Here is a 17,234-nt window from a genome sequence, read left to right as displayed (position 1 = left end):
TCCTGACCTCTGTTGCCAGGTCTGGCTGATCTCTGCAGAATTCCATATATTTCCTGCCATAATTTGAAATGCAGGAGCTTTAGCTTCACTCTCCAGCTAACTTTGTATTTGTGATTCAAGCCCTTTCTCCCCGGTGTTCAGGCGTGAATTCTGCTTTGCAGACACTTTGCGTTTCCCATTCAGTTTGGGAGCAACCAGATCTCAATCTTGAGGTACAGCCCAGGCAGCAAGGAGTGGGGAGACAGGAATCCTGAGGATTCTTCCTTATTTTTTGCTTGAATTTTGCTAATTTGGTTTGGGAGGTGAGATAGGAATTGAGTGAAGTGATTAGTGAGTCCTTGATAAACCTGTTATCTGGTGAAAATCACAAAGCAGCTTTTTCAATGTTGAATAGAACCAGATGTTCCTTGGGAATGTATGAATCTTCCATGAGTTTCTCTCTGGAACTAAGTTCCCTATTCAGTGTGTTCCCTTTGAATTCCATCTCTTCGTTTCTGCCACAGACACTTCGTTGTTTAATAAGTGCAAACAGGAATTTGCATAAATGACGTGACAAATCCTAGATTTCCTTTAGCAGCCTCAGATGGGTGTTTGTGCTCCAGAGATGGTATCAAGGTTTGGAAAGGCTGTCAGATCCTGCAGAACCTAAGCCATATCCTGGGCCAGGTGTCCCTGGTGCCCACAGAATGGTCCTGTGGCTCCTGGGGACACTTCACACATCATGACGTTTTGCCTAATGAAGCTTTCCTGGTTGTGAATCACACGGAGAGCCTGAGAGGGGGAGGAGTAAAGGGTGGGGAAACTAATGGTAAAAGTGTTTGTTGATGTTCCTTGAGGTGGTTTATCCTCTTCTGCCTTTAGTAATTGTTGATTACTCTGATTCTCCTGCTATTCTGACACACCTGTGTGCCTCAGATCAGTATGTGTCAGACTTTTTTCCCTGGAAATCCCATCTCTGCCTGAGATTCTCACACACCCATAGGAGTATTCTGAAGAGCTCTTCACAGCCAGTTACCCGCAGCAAAAACAGTTAACATGATTGCAGTGTCATTAGTGTACCCATGGAGACTTGGGTTTGCTGGAGCTGGTGTCATCCTCTTCCCTTCCCCTTTCTCTGCCCCTTTCCCCTTCCCTCTTTTGAGGACAACTTTTATGGTTTTCTTTGCCTACTGTGTATTCATAGAATTGCTTCAAAAGATGCATCTTCCACTAGTCAGCTCTTTCATGAGGGCATACATATTTATGGAATGAAGCATTACCTATCTTTTATTCTTTGAAAGGAATTTGTTCACTTTGGCTTCAAAGCCAGAGTGCTGCCTCATGCCTGATGGTCCTTCCTCAGCAGTGGAACAAAGGGACTCTGGATGTTTCCTCATGGTCTGATCTCTCCTCGAGCGGTGGTGTTGGTTTGTCCTCTGGTTACCCCTCTGCCTTCCCACAGCTCCTCCAGGTGCTTGGAATCTTCTGGTTTCTAATCCTTCCCCATATCCGAGATTGCTGGTCCGCATTTGAGGCTGTGGGTTGTGCTGTCCTTTGGAATCTCTTACTTCCCAGGGTTGTGGGTGAATCCTGCCTGACCTTGCCTTGGGGCTCACCTGGGCCTCTTCCCCATCATCCTTGCTGGTGGAGCTCTCTGGACATGGGACTCTGTGTGCTGTCTACCCATGAGGGACTTGCAGACCCCTGATCTGACAGGGTGTGCAGTGAGATTTTGTTCACCTAGGTGTCTTTAGGACACTGAGGATCTCAGGAAGGATCTGTACTGCTGCCAGCACTCAGATCCTCGAGCTCTGATACTGCAGCTGCAGCAGAATCCCCAGGAGGTGGAAGGAGCTTGTTCTCTTGCAGCCTCCACAGAGCACTCCTGCCAGGCAGAAAAGTTTTGGGGCATCATCACAGAGGCCACAATAACTCAAAAGGGCAGTAACTGAGTCCTTTTTGCAGCACAGGAGAGGCAGAAACCCAAGAGAACAGAAGACTGGAAGGTTGAGACTGAAGAAGCAGGTGGGCATTTGTGGTGTCTTCTTTCTTTTTTTGTTCTCTGTCCTCAGTTTTTGTGGTTTCATCACTGTGCCTGAATAACGCAGATCATTATTAATCGCTTACTTTTCCAATAGAAGGCATTCCTCAGGGAAGCAGGATGCCAGCAATGCTTGACTCCCATGGGGGTACAACAGAGCTGCTTCCAGGGTCTCTCCCAAGATGAGCCATGGGGATTTCTGGGGCCAGCATGGAGGGACTACAGCTGGCAGGGGACTCTGGGGTTGCTGCCAGCACCAGCCCCTTGCACTCACCAACACCCATCCCATGGTGGGCTCAGAGGTGGGAATGTGGGGAAAGTTTTTCCTCAGCCCTTCAGCTCCTTAGGATGTGCTGCTGCAGTGGGTACTGCAGAGGAGCATCAGGAAATGACCCCTTCTAAAACTCCTGGTTTAGAAGGAACTGGTAATTACTCACTAGAGAAAAATTCCTGGAAAAAAGTGTTGCTTGGAGCAGCGGAAATCTTTTCCTTCCACTCTGTTTTTCTAAAGGAATAAATAAAAATAGTGAAAAATGCGCAAATAACCTCAGGGCTCACCATAGTTTGGGAATTTTTAATACCAAATGTAGCACATTTAATAAGATGTCTGAAAATCACATTCTTTTAAGCTGAAAAACACATGACGTGAACTGGGGAGTAAAATCTCAGTGTTTAACTAGGACAGCCCAGACAAGCAGATCATGCTTAGATGACTTTAGGAATGAAAACAGGCTTGTCACAGTCAGTACAATATAATAAAATATTTAAACAATTTTCAACACTGCTGTGATGATAGAGAAAACCAGGATAATATCCAAGAGGAGAAGAATTGCTTTGGAAAGATTAAAGGATATAATGACTGAAGGGACTAAATCAACCATACTCATTTCTGCCATGATGAACCACTGATGCCCAGAGAAGCTGTGGCTGCCACATCCCCAGAAAAGGGGTTCAAGGCCAGATTGGATGGGGCTCAGAGCAGCCTGGTCTAGTAGACCCCTGCATGGCAGGGAGTGGAACTGGATTGTCTTTAAGGTTTCTCCCAACACAAACCATTCTGGGATCTGCTGATTTTGGTGAGTGTTGGGGAAACCCAGGTAGCAGCACAGGTGCCAACACCTGCCTTGGGTAGCTGAATGCACCCTCTGCCCGGGCCTCTCCATGGCCCAGAAGTGGGTGTCAAGATCTGTGCCAAAATGTCTTGGTCAGTGATGAAGGATGCAGGAGAAAGACCATCCAAAAGCTAGTGTGCAGTGCCCTGTCACAGGAATGAAGGGAACCAGCCTCTGCTGAAGGTGTGTTTGGTAGAAGTGTGGAAGCTGAGCTTGCCTTTGGGCAGCTCCTGGTTTTCCTCTCCAACTCCCAGGACAAGCCCAGGAGCTGCAGGGATGTGCTGTGCTTTGACAGGCTTCCCGATAGTGCTGACTTACCAACAGACCCAGAAACTTGTAATGTAGAAGGTCTGGTCACCCTGTAACAGGGAGGGAGTCAACTCCTTTGTTCCCATCCTTTTTCTCATCTTACCCAGGAAAACAGCCCAGTGTAGCTTGCCAGGGAACAGCTCGTTCCGTGGGAGACACACTTGAGTGGCTGAACTCCAGCATCAGAGGTTCTCCACCACGGCCACCCATTCCTCTTCTCCCTGCCGTGAGGAGGATGGCCGGTGCCAAGGGCTTGCAGGTGTTTGGGCTCTTACAGGATTTTGCCTGAAGGGATATTTTTGGAAGCAAAGGCCCTGTTGCTGTTAAGTAGTGCAGGGACAGGACCAAACAGAGAACGTGCACCGTGGAGCTGCACCAGATGCAGACCCTGCCAAAACAATGCTCCGACTGAGTCTGCAAATAATCAGCAGCTTTGGAGAGATGACAACATTAAACTAGTTCATGTGATTTTTCCCCCTTGGAACTGTGCAGGACAGCTTTGATTTACAGGAGAATTAGCGGCACTCCCCACCCTGATCCTCAGGTTGTCTGTAGGAGCAGGAGCATTTGGTCACATTCCTGGGAAATGGAGGCTAAAAAATGGAGGCACTGGGAGGAGGTGAGTTGGGATCCTGGGTTGCTCCATTGACAGGCAGCAAGTTTTACCTGCAGCCATTTCTGTCCCTCTCGTTTCTTTAGTTGAGATGTACCTGAGGAAGGCAGGAGCTCTGTGTGCATACACGTCTGTGTCAGGAGAAGCTGAAGTCTCCAGTGTGGTTGAGGATGTGCTTTGGTTGTGTCTCTGTGGTGTGCGAGGTTGTGCCATGGGGACGGGGCAATGTTGGGGGTGATCCCAGACCTGGTAGCAGTACACCCGTGCAGAGCTCTGGCCATGTACCACATCTAGAAGGTGGAGTGATGCTGGGGATTGTCCTAGACCTGACAGCATTGTGCCCATGCAGATCTCTGGCTGTGTGCCCCATCCAGAGGGCTGAGCTCCAGGAACGTGCTGAGCTTCAGAGACACATTTCGGTGCAGCTGGACCCTCATGCTGTCCTCCTTAGTGGGCAAGAACTGTCACCAGCAATGGGAGGAGCAGGACCCTGGCAGAGCTGCTGCGCTGTGGTGTCTCAGTGGTGATGAACCACCTCTGGGTAACTCCAGCAGTCTTGCTATAACTCTCCTTGTGAGCATCTGTACAGTTCTCATCCTTCCTTCTATCCTGCCAAAACCCAGAGCTTTTCCAAAGAGGAGAGAGGAGAGAATTTTCCTGAGGAGGATAAACAAACTGTTCTCATTACTGTGAGGGTGGCTTTTCCACTCCCCAACCCAGCAACCCCTCACCATGGAGGTGTCATTAGTGGCCACAGACTAGGGACAGGGCAGCAGAACACCTGGACTGAGCTCAGGAAGGGACCCTGGCTGCTTCTTTTGCTTCCTCTGGTCCCTTGATGTATCCAAGGGAAGGACTGGCTGCTGCCATCACATCTTTGTTATTAACTTCGTGACTCTTTTTGTGTTGGAGTCTCCTCACATCACGTCCAGTCAATGACTGTGTCAGTGAGGTACCCAGAGTGTGTGATGGCTTGTGGTGACAGTACAAGGTGTGACCTGGGACATCTGGACTGCACCAAGGTCTGCCCTTGACTCCCCCTCCACTGCAGGGCATGGGATAGGGACAGCAGGGTGGGAAGCAGGAACAGTGTCTCCAGCAGCAACACTTTGGAGTCACTATCCCCCTGTCACTGCAGTCCCATGCCTACTGCAGGGACACACCAACTCTGGTACAGGCTCAGCAGAGTTCTGCTCAGTTTCCTCTGTTCATTAGGCTGATTTTGGGATCATCCAGTAATTAAGTGCTGGAACTGCTGGGAGCATGTCACCAGTAATGGTGTCCCACAGGGGTGGGGGTATGAGTGACACCCAGCTGGCACAGGGGAGCTGCATGACAGACCCAGGATGTGCTTTTAGCTCTTGTGGTGGGACAGACAAGGGGTTTGCTGCCCAAAACCAGGAAGGTTCAGGCAATGCTGGTCAGATCAGCCGAACAGGAGATGCTCCAAGGAGCCGACAAGACACAAATCCAGTATATGCTGATTAGGCAGTGGCACATGCAACGGCTGCAAATCATAGTGTCAGCTCACCCTGTTTACTCGAGTTTTTCTACTTTTATTTTTCTCTCCTCAGTTTAAATTCCCAAGGAGACACCAGACACAGTAAGTGCTGATGCAGCCCGCACTGGAATGCTGTGTGGAGGAGCACAGGTCTCACCCGCCTGCCTCTGCCCCCCAGTCCCTGCTCAGCCCAGCACAGCTGCTGTTTAGGGTTCTTGATGGTTCCTTCTTTTCTTTCCTCTCGTTACAAATTGAAGCATGGCTGCTGAAATGGTGGATTTGCTTCACTGAGAGCAGGATCCAGCCCCAGGTCTTACCAGCCTGAGACAACCCTGTGCCTGCTGTGCGTGAGGTGAAGGGGATGGGCTGGGGACTCCAGGACCTCAGGCTGGGCACTGGGGACATTGCTGAAGCACCGTATGCCAGGGTAGCATGAGTGACTCCAAACACAGGGCTCGTGCTGGATGTGGTGGGGAGCCCTGGCTGTGGCACACCCACCCCCATGTCACCTACATCCCCAGCCCCACTCCCCACAGGGAACTTCCCTGCAGACCTGCTTCCCAAGCAAAGGTGAGCATAGAAGGGGCCAGTCAGGGTTTAAATCTGATACATCACCAGAGATTAAACCTAATGGATGGATTTGGAGCAGCTCTTAATTGCTCTGAGCCAAGGACATGGGGGAATGTCTTTGCACACTCAGGTACATTCTTGTGTGTTGGGCAAGTACATTTCCTCGCTCCCCATCTCCTCCATGCCAGGGGGTCACTGCCAGCATCCCTTTGCCTGGCTCAGGCTGTGGTTCTGGACTCCTCAACATCATCAGAGTCACCATCAGCCCCGAGTGGCTGTTGCAAGCCACTCAGTTTCTAGGTCAGCTCTGCCAGTGGGGCGATAACAGCCCCAAACACTGGCAAAGATTTCAGCTGTTTCAGTCTGTTTTGCTCCAAAGCGACTTAAATGCATTAGTGTCGCACACAGCAGTTCAGTCCTGTCTCTCTGTCACTTTGTCCCATTGTCTGGGGACATTCTCCTTAGCAAAGCCCAGCAGCTGACTGGCTTTGCATATATTTCCCTGAAGTTTTTTTTCTTGGTGCTGGGAATTGATTCTAAACATAGAATTGTGGAATCACAGAAATTATTTGGGTTGGAAGGGTCCTTAAAGCTCATTTTGTTCCTACCCCCTGCCATGGGCAGGGACACCTTCTACTGCATCAGCCCTGTCCAAGCTGACCCTGAACACTTTCAGGGATGGAGCAGCTGCAGCTTCTCTGGGCAACCTGTGCCAGCACCTCACCACTCTCACAGCCAAGAATTTCTTCCTTATATCTAACCTCAATTTTCCCCCCTTTCAGTCTGAATCACATCAGAGGGATGTGCTGCTGCCAGGGTTGGTAGTGGGTACCCATGTTCAGCCCTCTATCCAGGCTGTGGGAAGGGGATATGAGAGTGGGAGCACCCACTGGCACAGAAGTGGTGCTGGGCTGTGGACCTGCTGTGGCCAGTGAGAGGAGTCTGATCTGTGCAGGGCCACTATGGAGAAGAGCCTGGTCTGTGCATTGCCCCCAGTGCCCAGGATTTCCCTGGAAGTGTTCCAGACCAGGTTGGATGGGGCTTGTAGCAACCTGGTCTAGTGGAAGGTGTCTCTGCTCATGGCAGGAGTTGGATGAGATGAGCTTTAAGGTCCTTTCAAACCCAAACCATTCTGTGATTCTGTATAGGATTTCGGGGGCAGTTAAATGCCTCCCTGACATCCGATCCCGTCAGATCTCGGAAGCTCAGCAGGGTCAGCCCCGGATTAGTACTTGGATGGGAGACCTCCTGGGAAATGCCGGGTGCTGTAGGTTCTAGTCCTGAGGACTTCACTGGCACTGTCCAAGCTCGCTCGGCCGTGACAGATGAACCTCAGGATCTAAAAAAACGGTGGGGCCAGTTCTGCGCATGCTGAGCCTCACCTAAAATCCACTGCGCAGGCTGGAAGGGCACACCCATGTGGGGACAGCCCTTCCCAAATCTTCGTTGGCGAAGTTTGGCCATACATACATAGGATTTCGGGTTGTGAGCGTGGAAGCAGCTGTCAGTGGAGTGGGATGATACTGTACCAACTCCACCATCACTGTGCTGCTCCAAAATCCCCTCAGAGCAGATGGGGCTGGACTGACCCTGGTGGCAGCTGTCTGCTGCTCACCCTGTCCAACTGCTGCTTCCCAGGAAAGCCACCACAGCATTCCTGAGATGAAAGTCATCAATGCCCTCATCCCCACAGAGCCAGCAAGTGCCTGGGGCAGGAGCTCAGTGCAAAGCAGTGTTTCGACCAGGAACAGGGGCATGGGTGGAGATTCCCAGGGCTTCAGTGTCATTGCAGCTGCAGGATGCAACCAACTACTTCGTGATTTTAAAATATGAGAGGCTCCCTCAGGAGCTCTGTGGCAGACTCCAGATGCCCTGGGCAATGTCCTGGTGACATCTGACTTCCCTGTGCTGCTCCAAATGGATCACAGGTCACCCAGCAACAATCCTGCCCCATGCTAGGACTTGGCAACACATATTCAGCTTGAAGGGCTTAACTGTGCATCCTCAGCCTGGCAGCAGTCCCAGCCAGAAACTGCAGGTGCCTGTCCCCTGCGCCATCCAGGTGAGGCTGGTAAATGGTTGTGGCATCCAGGGATCAGTTTTCCTGCCACTTTGGCATGCAATGGGCATTCCAGAGTGGGTTTGACTTGGTTCGAGTGTGCCCACATGTGGTTTGTGGATGCACACGTGATTTGTGTTTATGGTGAGGAGGGGATCAGGGTAAGGATCCACCTGCATTAGTGGAAGTGATTATAGATGAACAGTGGCAGTGAGAAAAGCCATGACCAGGAGGACACTGTGTATTTACAGCTGAAGTTGTCTTGAGCCCCTAACCTTGACGTCTTCTTCAAACAGGGAAATCCATGTTTAGTCCAACTGCTTGTTTGGTATTTGGAGAAAAAGAAAAATCAAGTTGTTGCTGATCATGCCCATAACTGAACAAATATGAGTATCAGTGCTGGGTGATTCCTGTCCTCTGGCTGAGTGTGAATGGATTTATTGTGCATCTGGTCCCCAGCAGGTAAAGGGGTGCAGGTGCTGAGCTGCTCTGTTGGAGCTGCAGGAGGGTTTGATGCTGCAGGTCCTTGACACTCAGAGTGGAGAAGGTTCAGCCACATGTCCGGGCACTTGCTCTCTGATCCCACCATCCCTGGATGACCTGGCCTCTTGGTCCCATGGAGCACCAGTGGCTCCTGCGGGTGTGATGGTGTTCCTTTTTTCTCAGTTTTTCTCACTTCCTCCCCAATTGTAAAGAACTCACCTGTTTAGGGACAGAAGGTGAAGGTTTGGGGAAATAACAAGTGTGTTATAAAGCAATTAAAACCCAACCCCTGTAACTGTCATAATTTATATACACCTGCAAAATAACCAACTGATGTGATCTAGGCTTCAAGCCCATTTTATCTGTTTCAGCACATCAAACAGATGGAAACATTCCATCTGTGTTTTGCTAGGATGCAGAGGGGTTGGCAGTGAGGGTCTGTGAGTGCAGAGAGAGGTTGGGGAGCAGCAGGGGGCTGTGGGGCAGTGGTGAGGGACTGGGGAGCAGAGAGGGGTTGAGGTGCAGTGAGGGGCTGGGGAAACTGCTGGGGGCAGGGGAGCAGCAAGGTAGGGCTGGAGGAGCAGTGAGGGGCTGGAGGATCTGTGAGGGGCTGTGGAACCATCTCTGACACCAGTAAAGCACCACGGATTGCCTCAGCATCTCCACAGCGGAAATGTGATGAAGGGATCGGTGCTTGGGGGTAGGATTTTTGTGTGTGTTTATGGATGGAAGGAGTGATGCCATTCCCTAGAAAACTTGGGAAGCTGCATATGGGGTTTGGGCTTACGTGCTTCAAAGCTGTGCCCCCAGCCCCTCCCACCTTCCTTCACACCATGGAACATTAAAGCTAGTTGGTGAGAGTTCAAAGCTGGGACCTCAGCGCAGCCAAGGTGGTGATGAGGGAAGTAATTAGCAAGTGAAATGTTCAGTGCTGTAGTGAAATGTTTATAATACTGAGCTGTGAGGAGAGGAGGGTGGGAGCAGCTGTTTTTTCCATTATCCATGCAGCTCTGCTCTGCAAGCCCTTCCCGCATAATGAAGGCTCCTTGGGTTTTATTCCATTTCTCCAGCCTGTTCCTGTTGTGCTCTGCCTCACCCACCCTTGGCTGGCAGTTTGCAGGGTTGCAAACGAGCTCAGAGTATTTTAGGAGCCAGTGGTTTTTCAGGAATGAGTGCTCTGCCTGTGCTTTGTGCCTGTGATTCAAGTTCTTCTGGCTCAGTAGCCCCCAGTTACCCATGTGTGCAGAGGGGGGGCCATGTTTATGGGTCTGCTGGAGTTGGATCAAAGCCTAGGACTGCAGTTCCTACCCAAGGATGAATGAACCACCTCAGGGATCTTCTTCCAGCCCTGGAGTTTAAAATATTAATAGGATATCATTTCCCTACAAGCACTGCAACAGGTCACGAGCGCTCTGTTATAAAACATTCCTGTTAGCGGAGCACGTGGAACCAGCAGTGCCATGTCCCTGGAATTACTGACACCCACAAACTGTTCATCCCCCACGTGGCCATGGATATCAATATCCCCTCAAATGGGCTCTCCTCCATGCTCCCCTAGATCCTTTTCTGCTCCCGGAATATTGCAGCCTACAGGAACCAAAGCAGGCCCTGAAGATCCCTGTGCTGCTCGGGTTGTGACCTGCTGTCAGAGATCTGCTGGCCAAGGTCTGCTTACAGTGATCCACTGGCTGAGATCTGCTGACTGTGATCCACTGGCTAGGATCCACTGCCTAAGATCTGCTGGCTGATATCTGCTCAGGCAAGCAAAGGGTAGCGTGACTGGGGTCTAAGAGAGCAGCGCAGGGCAGCTCAGCTCATTGCCTATGCCAGCGGTGCTCTGGCTGAGGTGGTTGCCAGAGGAGATGTCCCTCGCCCATGGCTCATCAGGGTCTTCTTCATCTCCGTCACCCTATGCAGAACAAAACTGATGATGAAAATAGCCAAAATTTTCTCTCCAAAGGAGTGGCAAAGAGCAGACACCCACACTGTCACCAGCTGGTGACACACCAGAGTAACCACAGTGTTGGACTCCATGGCTCTCCCCTGGCACAACCCACTGGAGTGGGCAGGAGCTGCCAAGGATCCCCAGAGCCTTTTCCCACAGTTATTTCACTGTTGCTCCCTCAGACAGTGTACTGGGTGGTAGAAGGTGTTGGTTGCTGGCAGAGGACTGGGGACACTCCAGCTTTGCTGATCTCTGTGTTTTTCCTCTTTCTCCCATTTCTGGACCTGCAGCAAACCCTGGAGACAAATCTCACCAACCTGGTTAAACGCAACAGCGAACTGGAAAACCAGATGGCCAAGCTGATACAGATCTGCCAGCAAGTGGAGGTGGGTGAGGGGCAGCAGGGGGCTCGGGAAGGTGCACAGGGCAGCTCCCTGCTCTCGGGATGGGATGCATGGATCACTCCAGAGTCCTTTCCTGGGGACTGCCCTAGAAACAAAGATGACTGTGGGGGGAAGCCTTGTTGAGGGCTTGGGGGAGCTGAATTGTTTGGGGGAGTTTAGTCCCAAGCAGTTGAAGATGCAGGGATGGTTCCCAGGGTCTCTAGGGTCTGAAGCAGTATGGCATGTCTGGGAGCCAGTGGGAAGAGACGTGGGCTACTGGGCTGGCTCCAGGCAGGGGCACCTGCCGGCTTCTCTGTGCTGAGGGCAGCAGATGCTTTTGGTGGAGGCCAGGACAAAATCAGGCATGGAAACAGGACTCATCAACAGCCTGGGTGACAATAACCCTGCCAACAGGGCTCATCAACTGGGTGACATGGAGCATGCAGCTGTTCCTTGAACCACTGCCTTCCCATAGGATAAAATCCCAGGCAGCTGCTGGGATTGCGGCCGTGGATTCAAGTGGAGTTTGCCAGTGCCTGAGTGAACACAACAGCTGTTTGCTTCACCCTTGGGCACCCCGGCCTTCCCTGCACCTCCTCTGAGCCACCCCATGAGCCCAGCAGCCAGTGGGGTGCAGGGATGCTCTGGCAGGATGTGAGGATACTGCAGCAGCATGTTGGAATGCTGTGGTGGGATGCAGGGATGCTGCAGCAGGATGCAGGGATGCTGCAGTGGGATGCTGTGACAGGATGCAAGGATGCTTTGGTAGGATGTGGGGATGCTGTGTCAGGATGCAAGGATGTGACGGGGTGTGGGCATGCTGCGGCAGGATGAGGGATGCTGCATGTGCTGGCTGGAACCATTTGCCCATAGTGAAGCACCTGGAAATCATTTGCCCATGAAGCTGCAGCTTGTCCTTAACCACCTGCATCTCAGAGCAGCTGGGACTCTGAGGCCAGGAAGGTGCTTCCAAACCCCCATGGTTCCTACAGGCAGCATCAGCGCTTTGTTCTTCGCTCCCTCAATAATGTCCTGATGATCTGGTGAGAGGAAATAAGAGTAGAAGCCCTTTCTGTGAGTGCCAGCAGGGCCGAGTGTGCCGCCAGCAGCTGGCAGCCACTGTCACAGTGTGCAAAGAGGAGGAGGAGGGGGCTGAGATGCTCTGAACTTTCAGCCAAAATACGGAGCAGAAAAATCCCACTTGGCTCTGCAGCACTGCTGGCCTTCTGTGCCAGTGCTCCATGTCACTCACACTGTCCTGTTTCTCTCTGCCCATGCATCACTCTGCAGTAGGAGTGGCTTTGTCGGAGCTCTCTCCTGGGCTCCGTCTTCTCCAGGGCTCGGCAGGCTTGGAGTGAAGCTGAGAAAATAGGCAGCAAATGATTGGCTGGTAGGAAAAGAAGGAGCCAGGATGTCCTTGCAGAGCTCTGGTGACAGTCACCAGCCCTTGCTGCTCTGATGGGCCACACTTCAGCTCTGAGAACACACTAGGGATGGAGCAGGGATGTGGCTGCATGTCCTTCCAAACCTCCTCCTTTGAATCCAGCTCTAATATCTTAATGACCTGACTTAGGATGAATTGAAAGCTATTTGCTGTTTCTGTATGATCCTGGGAGTCTCAGACCTCTAAGCTGTCATTTTCAACAGAGTTTGGGAGTTTTCAGCTTTGTCAGACACTCTGCTTAAAATAACAGCTCAAATAACATTTCTCAGCTGTGCTGAATGCACAGCCGGGCCCTTGGAGGCACCTTTGCAGAGAGCACAGTAAAGTGTGAAGCAGAAAATAATTCTGCCTCCCTGTATTCCTTGTCAGTCTGATTCCAGGGAATTTTGCTTTCGAGCTGTTTGTAGACATGGCACATAGATAGATACATGCAATTCCGACACACTCTGCCCATTAGGCATGTTCAGTGTAAGTCCCATGGTATGGCCAGAGAATGGTGCCACCAACACCCCAACAGACAGGGGTTCACCCCAGACAAGGGCACTGCAAGTGTCCCCAAGCCACTGAGCCTGTGCTGTCTGCCGAAGTGCCTCTGGTACCTGGGGGGCTGCACTGAGAAAGGGTGAAAGGGCTAAATCCCATGGCAGTGATGGAAAGGTAGACCAAGGACAGCAGGTAACAACCCTGTGGAGAAGGTGAGTTTGTAAAATAGAGGTGGCACCACCCCAATGTCCCCATTGAGGAGGGCAGAAGGAGATGCTGCACATGCACCATGGGATGGTGGCCTCTGTGCCACAGCAGCTGTAGGGCTGGTCTCAGTGTGAGCTGGTCGTGTCCCCAAGGCACAGCTGCTACATGGCCAAAAGCCTCTTGAGGGTTGTGGAGATAGAATGGGGTTCTCTGCTCCATCCCCAAGCTGCCAGGGCACAAAGGAGGAGGTTTGCCTGTGCCTGAGTCATGCTGTGGGCTGAGATGCTGTTCCTCATCCCCTTGAGCTGCAGGATGAGCTCTTCCTGGGGCTGAGTTTATTCCAGGGTTGTGTTGTCCCTAGCACATTCCCCCCCAGCACTGAGAAGAGTGAAGTATTTTTTCTCTCCCTTCTTACACCTTAAAGCCACCCCCATGCCCAGCATTCCTACAGCCATAGCACCTGCCAAGTCTTCACCCCCAGTCCAGCATTTACTTGGGAAATGGTTAATCCCTACAGAATGATTTGGCCTGTGTCCAGGTGTGCTTCAGCCAGGGATTTGCCAGCAAAGAGGTGCTGGTCTGCAGTACCCCCCCCACATGCTCTGCTGGCCCTTTGGGGGGACCCTGGCCTCGAAAATGCTCCCTCTTGGGCAGAAGGCAAGTGGGAAAAGGACTGTGTGACCTCTGTGACTTTACCTGCCTTCAGCCTCCCACAGCATGAACGTGGCTGAGTGTAGTTTTCTTGCCCTGGGCAGGTTTTCACATTTGGGCTACAGATGGGTACAGATTTATGTTGTCCTGCAGCCATCCTGGAAGGAGAGTGAGTGCTCCAGGCCTGAGGTCTGGGGCCCCTGTTGGGTTATGGAAATGGTTAAGGGAATGGATCTAGGGCTGAGCTGAGGTGCTCCAGCCTCCCCTCCTATTGCTTGACCCAACATCTCCTTCCCTCCCTTTGCCATGCACAGGCCTCAGCTTCATCTTCCCTTACCTTCATGTGAACCAGAAGCTGAATGAGAGTCGAGAGTTTGTGCTCCTGGGAAACTGAGTGACAGCCATCCCTATGGGCATGCAGCCTCAAGGGATCTGGGTGCTGCCAGCTCACCACAGCCAGCCTGTATGGCAGCACTGCCACAGCAGCTTGCTGCAGGCTCCAAACCCTGGAGCTGATCACCCCACTGCTACATGCAGCAGATTGGAAAGATTTTGCGCTGTTTTTCCTCTGTGGAGCTCTCTTTGCAGACCATCAGCTGTCTCCCACTCCAGTGTTGCATAATCTGCTGGCCAGGTTTAAAAAAAGATCCTGTAGCAAAAATGTGGTTCACTCAGGGCTGCCTTTGGACTGCTCTGTGTTCTACAGGGATTTAGGAGTATGAAATGAGGAAAACTGATTTGTGCCCTCTAGTGTGCTTTAATTAAGTGACAGGGCTTGATTCCCCTTCCATAAAGTGCATTCCCCCTGTTCTGTCCTGTCCATCCCACCAGGGATACTGGTTTTTCCTGGAGGCAGAGGAATGCCCCCCTGTGCTCTGTGTGTGCACCACAGTGAACACAGCCATGAGGGCACATTGTGTGTCCCTCCTAACACCTGCATGTTCTGTGTCCCTCCTAACACTGGCGTGCTGCTGTTCCTGGTTAGGTGAACACAGCCATGCATGAGGCCAAACTGATGGAGGAGTGTGATGAACTGATGGAGATCATCCGCCAGCGCAAGCAGGTCATCGCTGTCAAGATCAAGGAGACAAAGGTGAGGGGGCTGGCTCGTTTGGTCCTGGTCTGGAGGTCTCTGCCTGCACTGTGGGGTCAGCCCTTGCTCTCTGGGCACCCCTGCCATGGGCAGAGGGGCTGCAGCAGTGTGTGTTGCCTTGCCATGAAAGGATTTGCTTTGGGCAGCCATCAGTGCACACAGGTTCATCTCCCTGCTGTCCAAAATCTGGGTGTCCCTCGCTGCTGCTGCCCCATCTGCCGCCCCAAATCCTTGTGTCCCACACTGCTGCTGCCCCAGGGCTCCTCCACCAAAAACAAGGCATGTGCTGGATGTGGCTGGAGGAGGAACAGTGTGTTGGTTAGTGTGACAAGTTGGTGCAGAGGTTTTCATCACTCCAGACAGTTTGCTTGGGGCTTTTCACTGCCATGGTCCTAATAAAAATAATGCAGAATTAATACTGAAGGACCAGAGCCCAGCACTGCAGAGAGAGCGGAGCCCGCACCCTCTGCATTGCAGCACAGCTGAAGGGGCAGCTGCTTCTCACCCTTTTGTTTGTGGGAGTGTTTCAACCATTTGTCCAGCGGTTCCAGACTGGAGTGCTGGGCTGTAGCTCTGAGCAATGCCCACAGGAGCCTGCATGAGCCCTTGCTGTTCTCACTGAGCTTGGGTATGCATTGGATTCCCACCACAGTGCCCATACCCAAGCCCCTAATATAGATGTTTCCCAGGCAAAGTTTGGGAGTGGGTTCCACTGTAGGCTCTGGGACACCCTGGCAGCAGTGGGAGCTTTGGAATTCTGCTTCTACGCCAAGCACTCCAGGGAATATATTTTATGTAACGGTGCCGTCTGCTGGTCCATCTGTCTGTCTGCTTTCACTTCCCACTCTCTTCCCTGATGGCTCCAGGCTGTGCTGCCCAGTTCCAGCCATGCTTGGGAGGAGCTGGAAGCACCAAAATGTTGTTTTCTTACAATTGGCAGCTGAGCAGAGGCGAGTGGCACACATTGGTGCCCAAACCCTCTGCAGAAGCAGCGCTGAGGGAGCTGCCAACCCAGCACTGCACCAGTGGGAGATGGGGATGGGGATGCTGGTACTGGCCATACTGGGTTTGGCTTCCAAAGTTACCAGGGAACTGGAACAAGCCTCTGTGCCAGTAAAAAGGGGCTGGGGATGGAAAGGTGCAGGTGTGCAGCACTGTAGATACCTCTGTACCCCCATGTGCTGGCTCTGGGGGGTTTGGCCAGGGTCTCCCCTTTCTTCCAACACCTGAGGAGCAATTTTCAGGTGGGAAGGGGAAGCACCTTTTCCAAGCCACAGCCATTAACATAGGAAAGTTTAAAAAGCTCAAAAGACAAAAAAGTGAGGGAGCTCCTGAGTCTGCGGTCAGTTTGAAGCACTCTGGCTGCGGCGTGAGGAATTCTGCTTTCCTGTTGGATTGACATTTGGTTTTCCATTTGTCCTGGGCTGCTTTTCCTAACAAATGGCCCCATGGATACCTGCAGCCCCCTGGTCACAGCAGCACACAGCACTGGGAAGAGGGGCAGCTCCTGGCATGAGAGGGGAAATCTGTGAAGGCAAAAGTCCCGAAGGGTGGTCCTGAGAGGAACTGACTCAGCTCCACCCCAGGGTTACTGTGGGATATGGAGGTCTTCCACCTCCCTCAAGCAGCAAGAGAGGTGCAAAGACAAGAGCAGGAGTTGTACATTGTCCTGGGTGAGAGCGAGGGACACCGGGCAAGGGTGCCTGGAGGGTACTGCCTGCCATGCTTCCAGATGTGAGGAAGTCCTGTGTGTACCCCCAGCATCAAGCCCCAGGAGAGCTGGGAGGACACTGCCAGGGCCTCAGGAGAAAGGCCAGGTTCTGCAGGAGCACACTGGGTGTATGGCAGACTGGGGATCCCTGACGATATTTTGGTGTTCACAGCTTTTGTTGTCACTATGACTCAAAGTGCATGTGAGCGTCAAGGCAGCAGTGAGTCTGACTCTGTGACTTCTTGCTGCATGCCTGGTCCTGGTAACAGCAGTGGCAGCAAACCCAGGTGTCATGCAGTGTGACAAGCATTACCTATCTCAGCTGGTCCTGCTCTCAGTGTGCCAGCCCTCCAGGTATAGGTGACTGTGTGCCCTGGGGCCAGCAAGCCTCACCAGCGGTAGTGGGGTGGTCCAGCCATGGGGATGTTCCCTACTGCCTCTGCCTGCCCCTCTGCCTGACCCACTGTCCAAATGCCCCTGGGCTGGCAGCTCTGCACTGGGGCACCAGTGGGGTCTGAGCAGGTAGTGGGACATGCTGCAGTCCAGCATCATGCTGTGGGGACAACAGGGCTGGGAGGTGATGTCCTCTGAAAGCCTGGGAGAAGGAATGGGAAGAACAAGCAGGTTCCATCATACTTTGGTCACCTAAC

At 52.2% G+C, this 17,234-nt stretch overlaps 1 protein-coding gene across 1 annotated transcript in view; it reads left to right on the top strand.

The window, feature by feature from the left end:
• Nucleotides 1-17,234, top strand: part of MID2 (midline 2) — an 83,921-nt gene that overhangs the window by 43,627 nt on the left and 23,060 nt on the right. The window contains exons 3-4 of the mRNA XM_071569461.1: nucleotides 10,903-10,998; nucleotides 14,766-14,873. Of these exons, the coding sequence (XP_071425562.1) occupies nucleotides 10,903-10,998; nucleotides 14,766-14,873 (204 nt within the window). The remainder of the gene's footprint in view (nucleotides 1-10,902; nucleotides 10,999-14,765; nucleotides 14,874-17,234) is intronic.

This window comes from Pithys albifrons, chromosome 14, assembly GCF_047495875.1.
Source record: "Pithys albifrons albifrons isolate INPA30051 chromosome 14, PitAlb_v1, whole genome shotgun sequence".
Lineage (NCBI taxonomy): Eukaryota > Metazoa > Chordata > Aves > Passeriformes > Thamnophilidae > Pithys > Pithys albifrons.
This window is presented reverse-complemented; position numbering and strand designations above follow the sequence as displayed.